Source organism: Genypterus blacodes, unplaced genomic scaffold (assembly GCF_046128005.1).
Source record: "Genypterus blacodes isolate CSIRO-AG114 ecotype Tasmania unplaced genomic scaffold, CSIRO-AGI_Gbla_v1 ptg000037l_1, whole genome shotgun sequence".
NCBI classification, from domain to species: Eukaryota; Metazoa; Chordata; class Actinopteri; order Ophidiiformes; family Ophidiidae; genus Genypterus; species Genypterus blacodes.
This window is the reverse complement of record NW_027466850.1, coordinates 2477528-2493072: the sequence shown is the minus strand read 5'-3', so window position 1 is coordinate 2493072 and position 15545 is coordinate 2477528. Positions and strand designations below refer to the sequence as shown.

Below are 15545 nucleotides of genomic sequence, written 5' to 3'. Positions count from 1 at the left end.
CCATTCCAATGTGATGATGCCCATTCTCCCAAAGGGATAGTTGGATTGTCCAGATAAATCATCCTCAGCTGGGCAGACACACCAACATGAGGAAATAGAGGGAACGGAGAGAAAAAAGAGGGAAAATACACAACAAATAGGAATGTGGAAGACAAAGACAGTGAGAGGGCCAAGACAGGATGAGAGAAAAGCCAAGACAATTACAAAATGTTGCAAAGTGGGATTCAAACCATTTTTTTGTGAAGTTGTAGATGCAGTGTGTGACCCACATTTCTTTTGTGTTGCTGCACATTCAGACAAGGAAATCTGGAAGGAGGAGGGGAGGCGTAGCAGAGGGAGCGCAAAAAAAATGAGGAGATGGGTAGACAGCTGCCAACCGCATTGTTGAGGCCTGGGGTAAGAGAAGACAGTCCCCAGGAAGCCTTCGACATGTAATCAACCCAGCCAGAGCCAGATGACTCCTCCTTCTCCTCCTCCTCCTCCTCCTCATGCTCTCGCACTTGCTCTTGCTCAGGAGGAAAACCTGTTCATGCCTTCACAGTGGTGCTGCGTATGCTTGATTCACAGAGGCTGAGCGGGAGAGACGTGCCTGCCTTCCATTCAGCTTCCTGATGATGTGTGAGTTATGGTGCTGCGGCTGGAATAAGGATCAGCCCCGGCCAGATGTTAGCTCAGACTTTAACAATAAACTGTTTATCCTGACTGGAGTTGCTGATTAGAGTTCGTCACTGCCTCTTGTCCTGTTGTAATAATGCACTGACCCCCTTTATCGGGTCATTCCAGTCTGGCCTCGGCCCGACAGCAGATGGCTCGAGCAGAATTTGTGTAGCGTTAACAATGCTTAAACCCACCAGAGCTACAGTTTCAAATGGAGCCTTTGCTAAGGAATAATACAAGCAGAGTTAAACAAGTAGTCTTTTTAATTAAAGTTAATTGTCCGGAACTAATAAAGTTTTGGAGGACATACATGGTGAGATTAGAGCCATTATAAATATCAATGTACCATTACATCCTTGTTGCATTGCGTGATAAGAGGTGTACCGAGTGATGTGCCTTGTGCTGACCAGCCATTATAGAATGTTAAGATTTCCGTTGTTAAGGGAAATTACTGCCCGTCGTTAAATAGTAAACACACAGCCTACAGTCAGAGGAAGGAAGACTAACAATTTTCTATAATGGAAAACATGACAGGAAAAGAGACCAACGAAAGGCTTCAGCCCATTAAACTGCGGCCACAGAATAAGTTTGTATGACTCTGGTTCATCTCCACTAGATACCAGTTTATCACAGATTTAAGTTGAAGCTCTTGCTCTTGTTTCACAGCCCTTAATGCCATTGTACGGCTTATGAATCCAACATTGTTATTTTTCTTTATTTCATTCATTTCCTTTCATTATGTATTGGAATGTGTGTGGTTGTATGTTGGTGCATTATCCTACTTCTATTTATTTATCATTTTACTTGCCTTCCCCTTTGCATAAATGATTGCGATTTCAAAGCTTACCGGACAGTCGATTGATACACGAGATCTTCACGTCTGCGGTAGTCCTCCATGTGAGAATAATTGGTATTGAACATAGCGTCGTAGGTGAAAATCTTCTGCTTGATGGTGCCTCCATCTGTGACCTGTGAAACCAAAAGAGAGAGCATTGTTAAAGATGATTCCTTTCATAATTGATAGGACGAATTTCCCACCAGCGCTCCCCATATGCGTAAGCTCTTTTTTGCCCCATGGCCCCGTGTGTGTAGATAGATACCTCACTGATTCATTTATGGCCATGATAAGCTCCTTTCTTCTCTATAGCTATAAGCGAAGGATGGAAAACGGCAGACATGATAAGATCAGAGTGAAAGACTCTTAGGCAGCTGCTGGTGTACGTGAGTGTATATGGTTAAGTCTAAAGGAAGATGGACACAGCGTGGTGTTCTGTATGTGTCAAGCCTTCTGCTTTCTGCAGAGGTAATGGCATGTGACAAGATACTGCAGAGGTAGAGAGGGAAAGGGTATTCAAAACACTAGTCTCATTTGCGGGCATAGGAGATGATGGAGTGGTTCTTTCCTTTCTAATATTCACAGGAGTGTTAAAGTCACTTAGCATTTGAATGACTGTGATTTCTCCTTTCCTCAGAAGCCTCAGACAGCCGTAAAGGAAAAGGGATGACAGGATTTTAATGGAGCCACTAATGCTGCTTTGAAGAAGGAAATTGTTGGTGGGCCATGGATCCTTCTTCCGTTTCCCAGCGAAGATGATTTTGTTCCTAGCCAATCTAAAACTGTCAGAGAGGTAAACAACGTCAAAGCTTTTTATGATTAGTCTGTGGAATGTACACACAGACCCATGAAGAGACAAAGCTAAATTGCATTTATTACATTAGCAAACAATTTCTTGTTCCCTGTGAATGTGGGGTAACTAATATAACCCCATTCCTCCGGAGAAAGCAGATTGCCTGAGGCTTAGTCTGCTAAGTGGTGCGGCACAGACTGGTGGCAATGTTTAAACAACTAAGAGCAGGAGCATGGAAATAAATTACCTTTGTCATGTGTAACTAATACCAAGAGGGCTTTGAGGTTTCTTCTTAAAGGTTTTGAATATTAAAGGTCAAGTCGATCACTTCCAAGAATTCAAAGCACCCGTCTTTGGAGCGTAGCACTCCAGAGTTGACTTACACTACTTGCCGAACAAAAGTTTCCAGATTCTCCTCAAGGACCACAGATAATTATGGCCATCTGCTCCTGTTTTTAAACATTTCAGAGGTGTCGGCACTGAGCAGTGTTGTGCCATCATATGAGCAGTACAGCGAAAAGCAACAGGGAAAGGTCAGTGTCTAAAAGCAAAGTTGTGTTTGAAAAATGGGCTTTCCAAGCCTCTCATCTTGTACCGCCACTGTAGTTACAGTAATGGACATTTTAGAAATGCCACCACAGGGTGTAAAAGGACACATCTGTCTGACACAGTTGTGAAAAGTTTCCTGCCGCGCTTAAAAGAATATCACCTCTTTGTATGCTTTAAATGATTTATGATACCTGGAAGGAAAGCTGAGAAGCACTGTGTGTGTTTATATACACAGTACATCATGATTGAATGAATACATTCATGATTAGTGCAGTATGAGGACAAAATATGAAGCAAAGCGATGACTTTGATTGGCTATTCTCTAAATATGACATCATATCAAATGTCTTTCTGCATTTCAACAGTATTTTCTTTCTCCGTTTACAGAAATGGAGCCTCAGTCCTCATCTGTTCGTCTTACAACATTTTATTTTCATCAGTCTTGAATGTTCACTGATTACTGATTGTCATAGCTTGACAATCCTCCCTAAATAGGGTAGCTCCGGGCTTGGGATGAATTCCCCCATTCACCATAATTTAATGATGGAGAAGTGACCTGGTAAATTTCTGCTGATTATATTTTGAGGCAGAAGTGAGGAGAGTTCATCAAATTCATCCATTTATCCTATATGTCCACTTCTGCTGTTCGTATGGGGGCGCGGAAAACTTCTGATCTATATAAGGAAAGAAAAAGTTTGGGAACCATTGACCGAGCCTAATTAGTTACTCCTCTGATTCACAATAGGTTTCACATTTTCCAATTACAGAAATATAAATAAATTTGGGCTTTTAGTGTGAGCAGCAATTGCACCTACAAATACTTAAAATATCATTCAAACACTCCAAACAGAGAGACTAGACATCACACTGTTGACTTGCCAAGTGATGTCTAGCAAACATACCTTCCAACTGTTTGGCATGAGAAACAGTCAAACTAAACTACAACAGCATCACACTACGACTAACACGATCAACACCGTATGTTCATCTAATGTTTGTTTGTTTGATGTTTTGTTTTGGGGTTTTAATAGTTCAATCATAAATCCAAATACATATCTCTCTCAGACTTGTTCTGACCTTCAATGTCACAACTTTCCATCTATACAAGTTTTTGCTTTCTGGCATCAAAATGACTTGACTGTACTTATTTGACCAAGTGCAGCTGCTTTAAACAGTGAGCTTCAAATCCGCCGCAGGAGAGCTCCCTTCCCCTCGACTCAAACACTTTACACTTGACTTTAGAGATGTGAGGCTCCATAAACGAATGCAGAAATGCTTAGCCAGCCTTGAAGTATTCAAGACATTTCTAGGCTTTTTCCAGCACTCTCCTCTTTCACAGTTCATCTAATCCTACAGGCATTACAATAGCTCCCATCTTCCACCTATGAAACCTGCTGGATAATGCAGGTGTCAGATTCCGTCTGTCTGAAGCCATAAGGACGAGGGGAGATTTCAGCCTCAGACAGGTCATCTCTGTGGCATCCGCTCTTTATCTATCCCCCCTTAATGATTTCACCTCTTAATTAAGAGTGACCTATAGACCCCTGTGCAATAAATCCGGAGGAATCGGTGCATGGGTGGATGTCTGCCTCTCCCTGTGTGGCGATCTGTTTGCGGTATAAACTTGACTGAGGAAGGAAAAGAACAGTGAGCGGGGAGAGAGTGGCAGGGATAAAAAGAGAACCAAACTGTGCCAAGTGGGAGGGCAAGAGCGAGACAAATACACTTTGATTGTTGAAAAGCACCGTTGGGGAAGAAAAGCTTTGCTACAACTGCTTTGGTGAGTGCAGGCTGTGCACTGCATATGAGGCACAGAGGCACCAAACATCTCGAACACTCCGCCATCTGGAGATATGAAAAGAGAGGCATGAGTGGTGAAGAGAGTCAGCTACCCCTCCCTTGTCTGTATTTTGATAGATGCTACATATTGACTGAGGAAACAGTCAGCAGGCTAAAAGGGAATCCACGACAGGCAGCTAACAATAGCGTTGAGTTTGGAGGTACTTAAAAGGGATCATGCAGCTCTTCTGGGATGTGATAATGCTGAGATTTCTCCAGACAGAGCGTGACCTGTATTCTCTCTGGCTGGGCGGCTGAGATGATGCTCTAATGATGCCTCCCATTAATGGGGTCAGATTAGGACTGGGTCTCAGGGGTTAACCAAAGCGCCCCTCCCTCTGCCTGTCTGCATGGCCCTATTTATAGGCTGCAGCTGCATCAGCAGCACTGGAAATTCAGCTTACACACTGCAGGCCAAGTGTGAGCTATACAACCTGAATCCTGCCTCATACTTTCAGGCAGCATCAAGAGAATGACGACTGTAAGTCTTTTTTTGGAGGGGATTTTACAAGCTGGCCAGAAAGAGATACCAAGTAAGAAATATATGGCATTTCTGAAAGCATTCTAATCTCCAAGCACAGAGATACAGAGCGCCCCATGGAGTGTGTCAAGATAGGGAAGAGTAGAAATATAATGTCCTTCACATGTTGTGTTGTCATTACATGATAACATTCCCTGATTTCCCCTTGCATTCCTCTGTGATCTGCAGATACATTTTACACTTGTGGAAGATGGACAGCAGCACGGCTCTCAAATCACGTCTTAATGAGATTTATTCCCATTCAGCCCTCTTAGAGACTTAGAGGAGCCACAACAAAAGAAATGATCAGAGCATTGTCATGAACCAGCTTGGCACTTTCCTTCATATTGCACTAATTTGCCTAATATTATTATCATTTCACAAAGGAAGCCATTATCCTCAGTAGGAGTGTCTTGTTGAAGCAGGACAGAGGTACTCAGAGAGATTGTCCAAGATGTAAGGCTGGTTTAATTACTACCATGCCAGAATAAAATTGATACAATGTCGCCATTTGCCAACATTAATGTCCCCGAGTAGAGCGGCGGGTGCTGGATCTTCAGACGTGCCACCACATTTGTGATTCATGTATAAATAAATGTGAAAATAGAACCTTTAATCTTTGGCGTAAAACTACAAAGATAATAGGAGGATAATCGACACCGATCCAGCCCAGCCAGGGGAAATGTACACATTAGTGAGACTTTAACCTCCTCCGGCAAACATGTAGGGAGCAGCACCGCCTGCACACAGGAGGCAGTGTGTATATGTGTAGTGAGGGAGTGCTCAGGTGCAACAACACCACACTGTGCCCCGGTGAGGTGCGAGATGAAATTTGCTGTCATGGCTTTTATGGAGCACAAAGTCTGATATACTAGAGACAATACAGAAAAAAAGTGTTGCAAAAATGTTGTACCTACAAAGTGTAATAAACCCAGCAAAATATGATGCAGCAGGATAAAAGTGCATCGTGTTTTAACTTTACAAGTCCGCCTCAGTTAGAGCTGCCACAGTAAATTCAGGGAATGCTGAGGTGCTGATATGATATTGTATGCCTGCTGAGTGAGGAGCTCTATAAGAGTTCTGATGACTCTGTCAGTGTGTACTCCCTGCAATGTTGATCTTCATTATTCAATGAGCAGATACAGCCTGCAGCATCCGTGGCCTTGCCTCTTAACCTGTGCATTTACAGCGTGGCATACTGTGCTCCCCCGCTGGCTGCTGAGTGACAGAGGACTTGGTTAAAGGGATTTCATGCTTCACATGACAGGCTTCTCTCCTCCCTCTGTCTGCCACCGCTCTCAGTGGGGAAGCAGAGCTAATCAGTCAGGTAGCTAACTGATGATGCAAACATGAGATGGCTTCTTCCTCTGCCATGCTAATCCACATAGATGCTGAATTCACAGGAAAAGTGTGTTTAGCATCACCGTTCAAGCAAGAAGGAATTACAACTCAATAGGCTTTTGAAGATCAATATATGATTGTTATACATTACATTACATTACATTACATTACATTACATTACGATCATTTGGCAGACGCTTTTATCCAAAGCGACTTACATTACATTATATTACCACCCTTCGCAGAGGGGGGAGCAATTGAGGGTTTGGTGCCTTGCTCAGGGGCACCTCGGCAGGGACTCGAACCGGCAACCCTCCGGTTCTTAAGCGGAAGCCCTACCCACTCGACTACTGCCTCCCCCCTTATAGGGCCCTAAAGATGATTCTAGATTGTTCAGTCAAACTAGTATAGCGATTCTTTGACAATCAAAATACTGAGACCTGTTCCCCATTATTATATAAAAGAATAGAAGGACCCATTCATAACAGGACATACAATATAAAACAATAGACTGTATATTAGACAAGTGCCAGCTGTCAACACAGACTGCAGTGTCCTTGCCATTCCAACTTGCACGTCATAAAACGTGTCACTCTTCTACTTTGTCCGCTTATAAACGTGATGAATGCCACAGATGCACAGATGCTACAAGCACCCCAATCCTTCTGCATCGTATTAAAATATAATTAAGGTATTGTGGACATTAAAAATGCTCCAGTAAGCAACGGTTTGTATCATTATTTCTGGTTCATTACCTCAGTCTAAGGTCAACTAACCCTCATTTGCACTCGCAGGTTGTTTCAGGTCAAAACATGTAATCACAGGTATGAGACACAGAGCGGGAGATGTGAAGAAGCAAACAGAGCTCTTTCAGGAAAACTGTTGTGTTAAGAGGAAAAGATGCATTCACCCTTGAAGGGAGCATGGAGAGGGTCAGGTACAGCCAATGTATAAATGTGAGCTGTTAAGTGTTATGCAAGTGTGTTATCTAAAGCCACCTGAGACAAGAGCACGCAGAGACGGTTACTATGGCTGTCACTCTGAGAGACAGGCTGTCTGGGAGCTGACAGTTAGTAGGTGATGAGATCAAAGCAGGTCAGGTGTTCGGAGATACAGTAGATATATAAACCACATTCTAACAAACTGTAGAGTATTGAAAAAAAAAATATATATATATACTGTATATAGTTTATGAAAAAGGTGGAGTTTAGAGAAATGGATATGTGACTGGAATGTTGCGCTTTAATATTTCAGGAGTGAAAAATGCTGGTGAGGATAGAGAGTGAATGGATATCAGTCCTTTCCCTCAGCATTTACCTCTGAGGTGCCCTAAAGCAAAGCACTCCTCGGACTGATCAGTGGTGCTGATTAGCAAACGATCAAAAACCTGGTTGTTCTGTCCAGCTGCTGAGAATTAATGTACGAATACAAACACACACACACAACTGCTGCCTTCTTAGCAAATCCTCCTGCAACACAACTAATCACTAAAAGCAATACAGTTACTTCAATTATACAAAGAGTTCCATCAAGGACTGGCAGGTAATGATAAGCAGTACCAAGGGAACAACATCGTTGTTGGCGCTTGTCTTTAATCTGTTTGATCAATGAGCATTAAGCGACTCCACATTCACACTTTCTTCTGACATCTTCATCGCACAGCTGGCAGGCTGTTAGAGACTCGGCAAGTAGGACACAGAACCCAAAGTGGATCCATAATTCTTAAGTTTATATTGCAGCATCCATGAACAATAAGCTGCATTGTAATAAAAATGTTGCATATCTCCTAATGGCTGTTTCTTACAATTCATATGTTTTAATTTTGGTCACAAAATAACAACAAGATAATCCTTTTATACATTTTAACATTGACTCCTAACAGATTTGAGCACTAAAGGGGTGAAACAGCCAGAGCTCAATTTCTTCAGCTGTAAAAATCATTATGGTCACAAAGTCATTACGGAGGTTTGCACATGTATATAATTCCAACTAATGATAAGAAGACAGCAGTGAAAGTATTATTAACATCACATGCAGTACAGTGTGCATGTGTGCCCCGATTACACCGATTAAACATTACAATCACTTTCGCAAAGTGAGCATTTGTATTTCTGCATCAGATTTCGTCAAGTGATAAATCCAGTTTTTAATTTTGAGCTCTAGTCTTTTCCATTGTTTTCCATTCTAGTGCATTTCATGTTTTCTGCACAATCTTTTGCTGCAAACTGAAGTCTTCTCTCTACACTCTACGTTGCTGATCGTAGTAATTGAAACACTGATTTACGTCCTGCGGCAGTTTTTCTTTGCATGTGTTTGTTTGCATGAATCATGAGCTGTATGTGAGCATGTAATTACAATAGAATATGTAAATTATGGATGCTAAATGTGGATTTTGGTAGCCTGAAGATGAGATGAAAGGGGTGGGCGGACCGTTCCTGTGAAGTTGCGTGGTGCCCTTCAGCTTTGATACCTTGCTGGCCAGATTCTCCACTTTGCTCCAGCGTTCAAAGTTCAACCAAATCAAACTTTGTCCCACCAACATGCAACCATTGAGAGAGAAGCTGAATGTGATGGATGAGCAGAAACGACAAAAGATCGGAGGAAAAGCTTGCAGCAGCGCAACACAAATGTGAAATCGTACCACAATCTGTGCGGTGAAATGTCAGTCAGTCAGATATACAGAGTGCAAGCTGGGCATAGAGTGTGTGTTTGTAATTGAAATGTTACATTAGCTACAACCAAAGTTAATGGCACTTTGATATATGATAGTTTGGCATCAGCACTCTGCTCGGTGGAGGAGTGCTGGACTCCAGGAGTGCTGTGCAGCTTCCCTGGGCAACTACCGTGCATGTGAATGTGTCAATGGTCAACAGCAACAATGCCACCAAATTAATATGGCAATTATAACTGTTATGAATGTAAGTACACAGTAACAGTACACATGCCACAGCCAGCTTGATTGGTTACCATGTCGACACAGATCAATCACGCATCGAGTCATTTTTTCTAATGATGCATTTTGTCCACTAAACCTATGTCCAACAACAATTTTCCCAATTTCCTCTTTAAGTCACAGATGGGTTTCGGCTCACAGGGGCACACGAGTAGGAAAGCAGATGGTTTTAAAAGACATCAGTGCCACTGTGGGCATAACAAGTCTACATATTTTTGCAGCAACACAGTCCCTTTCCTCCCTCTTTTTAGTCCTTATCTCAAGATAACTGGAACCACCATCTGTATCTGCTGGTTGATGGATATATGGGCAATGTTATTCAATGCTAAAGTCATGAAGCAGAATGCTAAAATAGTCAAAAAGTTGTGTACGTTCATAAATTTTATGTGACGTTATTATGATAAAGTCTTTGCTGTCTTCACACCTTAAGGTAATCTATCACCGACAATCTTCTGACAGAAATTGGTTGAAAGCACAAATTCTGATACAGGACAAATTGGCCAAAAAGTATTTCTTGCTATATGGAAGGCATTTCAGGAATTCCATGTAGTACGTACTGATTTATTCATCTTGGAGGAGAGGTGTCAAGTCAAGTTATGAGGGATTAATGTACAAATTTAAACCAAATCATCATATTTCCCATGCAAATCTCCAGGAAATGTATTCTCGTTGGGCAAAAATATTTATCTGTCTGCAGCACTGCTCAGCACTGGGCTCATTTCATGCTTAAAAACTAATTTCAAATTTTTAATGTGGCACGGGCCCTTTTCCATTTTTAATAAGCCATGCTTGAGTTAAACTTGAGAAAGCAGACAGTGGCACACGTTATTCACTCCTAATGCTTCCTTCCAGGGTGACTTTGTCTCCTCATTCAACTCAGGTTCACACTGAGGGACTCGATTTCTAATTCAATATTAAATGCTTCTATTTGTCATTTTCTCTGCACACTTAATCTCATGTTCCACTGCTTTATCTTTTTGTCTTGATGTTACCACTGTAAAGATACAGGATTTGAAGGTATATAAATATTTAAACAGAATATAAATGCCAAGCAGCATTTTAATAAAGCAGAGACTCCTTTTCAAAATAGAACAACATTTAATCCTTCTGGTTCGAGTCTACAGTAGTTTCAGCAGAGTGTAAAATGTCCACAGCTAATAGCAGGAAATTAATTACCAGTCATTTCTAATCAACTTTATCAAAATTAAATGTGTTTGCCACACATCGTGCTCAAAGTCAGACATTTTAAATGCATGTTAAAATTTGATGATACTCCATTAAGGCAATCATTTATGATCAAATGTCAACACCGTGATTGGATAAAATCATCACAAATCAAAATAAGATTATTCAGAGTAAGAGACCTCGATTATGCATTTGTAAATAGATTCACTCAGGAATGTTGATGTCATCGTAGCAGTAAGACAACTCACATTATTGCCTTACTTGAACTTCAGTACAGACTCAAAGAGTGAGTGGAGTGTGCATGTAAGTATAAGGAGTGACTGCATGTAAAGCTACAACTGATAAATAGTGAGTTTGTCATGGCACCGTCATTAGAGAATGGTAAACAAATCCTGCCATGTTAAGCTCCAGATTTGAGAGGGAAGAATCCTGTCACGTTCCCTTAACATGAGCTAATGGTGAAATAGTGGTTCATGACATTACATAGTATAATGGGTCTATTAGCAGGGACATCATACAATCGAGGTGCTACACACATACAGACACACACACACACACACACTTTAGCATGGAATGAATACCCTTAAGCCGTTTAAACTGGAGTAATTGCTTATGTCAAAATATTATTAGCAGTAATAATTAAAATACAAAATGATTCCCCTCTGGGAATGTTGACACCAGCTCTGTTGGTATTAAAGGCTTTTCATAATGATAACGCTTCTTTTTCAAGCAACATATTCAACATGTCCCTGGTGTGGTGGCTGACAGGTAAGAGTTCACTCTCTGACTGAGATAATTAAAGAAACACTGGACAAAATAATCTGTTAATTGACACAGAGGGTGGTGGCGCCTGCATTAGAGCCAAGTATGCATTTTCTCCCTACGTGTGTATGTGTGTTTTCTCTGGATAGTCTGTCAACAGTCCAAATACATTCAGGTTAAGTGACCTGTAAATACTAAATTGTGTGAATGGTGAGAAAGGTGTGAATGTGAGGGCGTCGTTCTGTGATAGACTGATGACCTGTCCAGGGCACTCAGCTTCTCACCCAATGAATGCCAGCCCCTGTGACCCTTCACAGGAAAAGTGGCAACACAGACTGGATGGATGTGTCATTTTGTGGTTTACCTACTGAGAAGTCTTATAACTAAACCAGATGTTTGGCAAATATAAAGGTTAAACATTGGTGGACTTCTTATTCATTATAATATGGTGTATATATCATAATTCTTATACAGTACTACTCCTCAGAAAAATTCTCTTCACATGTTTTTCTGAGTCAAAAACCTCTTTGGGCCATGAGACACTGCCCTGCCTTCCACACACAAGTAGTAGTGTCCTTAAAGTGTGCAGCAGCTGATTCTAATTAGCAGCACTTCATACAAGTTGCTATAAGAACAGCAGTGCTCATTTACATTACCCACAATTATAGATAGCCTGCAAAATTGTAGATTTGCAGCAATGCCAAATTTTACATCCCCAGTGCCTCAGAGCTTATTTAAGAGATCTGAGAAAGGGCAAACCATTTGTGTGATCCTGATCCTGCTCCATTCTGAATGAAAAGTCTCACCCGTAGCTAAAATCACATGGCTCTTACTGAGTCTGCAGTTTGCGCAGAAATCTATAACACATTCAGGCTCGTAGGACAGAAATGGCTCTCTTTTTGTCCACCATGTCCCTTGTTGGCTATTGGACCATGTGGCCCGACATAGCTCTCACTGTGATCAGCTTGAGCGATAACCTGGCTCTTGATGTCAGATACTTGGTGGGGGATAAAGGCATGGGAAATGGTACCCTTGGGTGCCAAAAGTGTGTGTCATAGCCTTGCATCATCCGTGGTCGGGAGATGGACACAGAGGCCAGACCATGTGTGCCCCACAGTGTCAGGAGTCTGGACAGAACTACTAATCAGACAAGACTTGAGAGACTAGCTGCCCATTTGATCTCTGTCCTTTTCCTCCTGGGCACATTCTCATCGCAACAAGCCATCAGCTGGCCTAATGACCAGCACCAGCTACATCTCAGCTCACCAGTGCCGCACACAGACACACCTGAAAGGGAGCAGGTCTTTACAATCACATAACACAATAACAAGAGTAAAGATGCTCTGGAAAAACAATGTAAGCATATCAGGGCACAAATGTTTACTCACTTGTAGAAATGGGACAAGATACAACAGCCGTGCCGTGCAAAGAGGGAAAAGAGTGTCAATGAGGCCTCGTTACCGTTTGGGAACTATAGAAACATGGACCGTGTACTGGAGGGGTTTTGGTCAACTGGTGAAGGCAGGGGAGTTTCAAGGCTGTGAGATCAAGCAACAGTGGATAATGAAACAGGAGACAATGGTAACACGACAAGGACGGAGCAGAGTGCAGCAACAAAAATCAACAAAAAGAGGAATCTGTCTCTTGATTCTTTCTCTCCATTCTACAAATCTCCTCTCATTTTTTTGTTTCCTTGTTATCACACACATCACATCAAGACTACTGCAAGCGAAGGTTGTCTAATAAATGTTTGAGAAAATGCTGTTGTTTCCTTGCTGGAGAGAGAGGCCTTGGGAATTTTTTTTTAGTGTACAAAATCACAAACTGCACAAGAAAAACACAGAAAACCAACAAAACAAATGTTTTGCTCATCACAAAGAGCAAGGGTTTTTTTTGTGAAGGTCATGTTTGCTCTACGTCCAATGCACCTCTACCACACAACAAAGAGATCTACCTAATTAAAACATTCAATGGGCTCCACTGGAAGATCAAATGTCTTTTTTAATAATAATGTAATGTGAGAAAGAAATCAAAACATAGCGATGCCTGTGGTTTCATCCCTTCATATGTAGTCGAGTAGGTCAGGCAATAATGTATTTTGCTGAGGGCCCATATTGCTGAATAGGTTAAAAAAAGGAAGTGGTTCAATGGCAAAGCTTTTTTCTAGCACTACAGATTTGTGACCTTTGTCAGCAAAAGGAGACGTGTTTTCATGTGGTGCTGGGTTATGGAAGAAAAGAAAAGAAATATTGTCCTTACTCTGGGTTTCTATAAGAGAACCACTTTTTTGCCAACCACACAAGTATTTCAGTTTGATGAACAAATCTGAAACAAAGAAACAGCCGGAGGATATTGGTGTGTGAAAGTGCCCACACACTGGACTAGTCTGACTGAGCAGGGTAGCTTTTTAGCACAGAGATGAAATGTGTTAAAAGTGTGTCTCCTACAGCAAGATGTCATATAGCAACAGAGATGTTTTGATTAAATGTGAGGGGGGGGGAATCATCTGATTGAATCTATCAAAGTGTCTTGATGAAGATGTTTGCAAGGAATGCTGGCATCAGAGCACTTCATCAAGGCGCCCCGGCTGCTTTACAATGGAGTTTATCGGTCTGTCACTATTTTCAACTTAATTTATCAGGGAGTTCAGTTTAGCTGTACATTCAGCGCATGTTTCTGATACCGGGGGAAATGGCTTGCCTCACAGATATCTACGGTGGCCGAGAACCGCCACCGCTGCAAATAAAAGAAGCGCTGCAAAAATAAAAAAGCTGGTGTGCAAAAATTAAAAAGCTGGTGCAAAAATAAAAAAGGCGATGCAAATAAAAGAAAGTCTGCAAAAAAGAAACGCTACTGCAAATAAAAGAAAGTCTGCAAAAATAAAAAAGTCGGTGCAAAAATAAAAACGGTGATGCAAATAAAAAAGCCACAACGGAAGTGGGTTACAAGGGACTGTTTTTGCCGATGCACCTGTGTGAGTAGAAGACGACGCCGACGCCGACGCACCTGTGTGAGGAGAAGAAGACGGCGACGACGACGACGAGAAGAAACTACGAATAGGAAAACGAACTAGAAAGTAAGTGAACATGATAGTGTTTAATGTCGCTACGTGTACTTTTTAATGTGTTATTTGGTTAGGCCAGGTAACCCCAGGTTTGAAGTTGAACTGGAGAATGCCGGTGTATTGTTAGCTTCGGCTAACACGGGGAGACCACTAACGAGAGTGGAAGCAACTGACGGCTACAGCTTATTACTATCGTTGTTGTTGTTGCTTGTATCATTAATAGTCATGCTAACAATAATCTAAGGCGTGGGTAACAATAGTTATTTGGATGAATGTGAAGTTTAAGCTGTGTGAGGTGGCCAGGGACTTTTGTGAAAATACCATGACCATAATGTCAGATTGAGGTATTGAACTGACGGCTAAAATGTTCATGCAATTTAAGTCCAAAGCAACCTAATGATACTTGTTTTTTTGTTTGTTTTTTGCAGATCATAATGTATTGTCTTTTTTGTGGACACCAGCAGCCTCCGAAACTACTTAGTCGGATTCAGAGGTGATCATCATGAGTCCAAGCTCTGCAGAATTCAGTGCAGCTGATACATTGGTGAGTGCCACATTTGTTGTGTCTTACATTGATTATATTGTAAGTTCTGTCTGAAAATGTTTATAGATTTTACATAGAAGCCATGTTTCTGATGAAACGTGCCAAAATAGCATTTTAAATTACAGTAAATGTTGCAGTGTCCTGGCCTACACATATTTTACAAACTTCAATATTTATGTTCAAATTTGTTCAGCTCTAGTTCTGTCAATCAAATTTGAAGTGCTCACTGATATATTGTTTTTTACTTCCAGATATGGGAACCTGCAGATGGAGAGTCAAGCACTGATTCAGCAGCTCTGGTAATTGTAGCTCCGAAACATAGTCTATCGTTCACACTTAGCCTTGTCTGAAAATATTGTCACACAATCAAGGCTTAAACTACTTAAAAGAATGTGTCACACTCTGACCTAGAGATCCATGTTTGTGTACATTATATTAAACATTTTATTTTTATTTTTTTGTATTGCAAATAGACTGTTGTCAACACCGCACATTTTTATTGT

The 15545-nt window shown here is 41.4% G+C and overlaps 1 protein-coding gene and 1 long non-coding RNA gene across 2 annotated transcripts in view; one reads left to right on the top strand and one right to left on the bottom strand.

Moving 5' to 3' along the window:
• The window catches only part of igsf21a (immunoglobin superfamily, member 21a), a 149759-nt gene that overhangs the window by 63707 nt on the left and 70507 nt on the right, over window positions 1–15545 (bottom strand). Inside the window, exon 3 of the mRNA XM_076147303.1 lies at window positions 1505–1626. Coding sequence (XP_076003418.1) covers window positions 1505–1626 — 122 coding nt within the window. The remainder of the gene's footprint in view (window positions 1–1504; window positions 1627–15545) is intronic.
• LOC142996175 (uncharacterized) lies at window positions 14333–15530 on the top strand. Its single transcript, XR_012961742.1, has 3 exons — window positions 14333–14510; window positions 14927–15042; window positions 15294–15530. It is a non-coding gene; the product is annotated as an uncharacterized LOC142996175 (long non-coding RNA).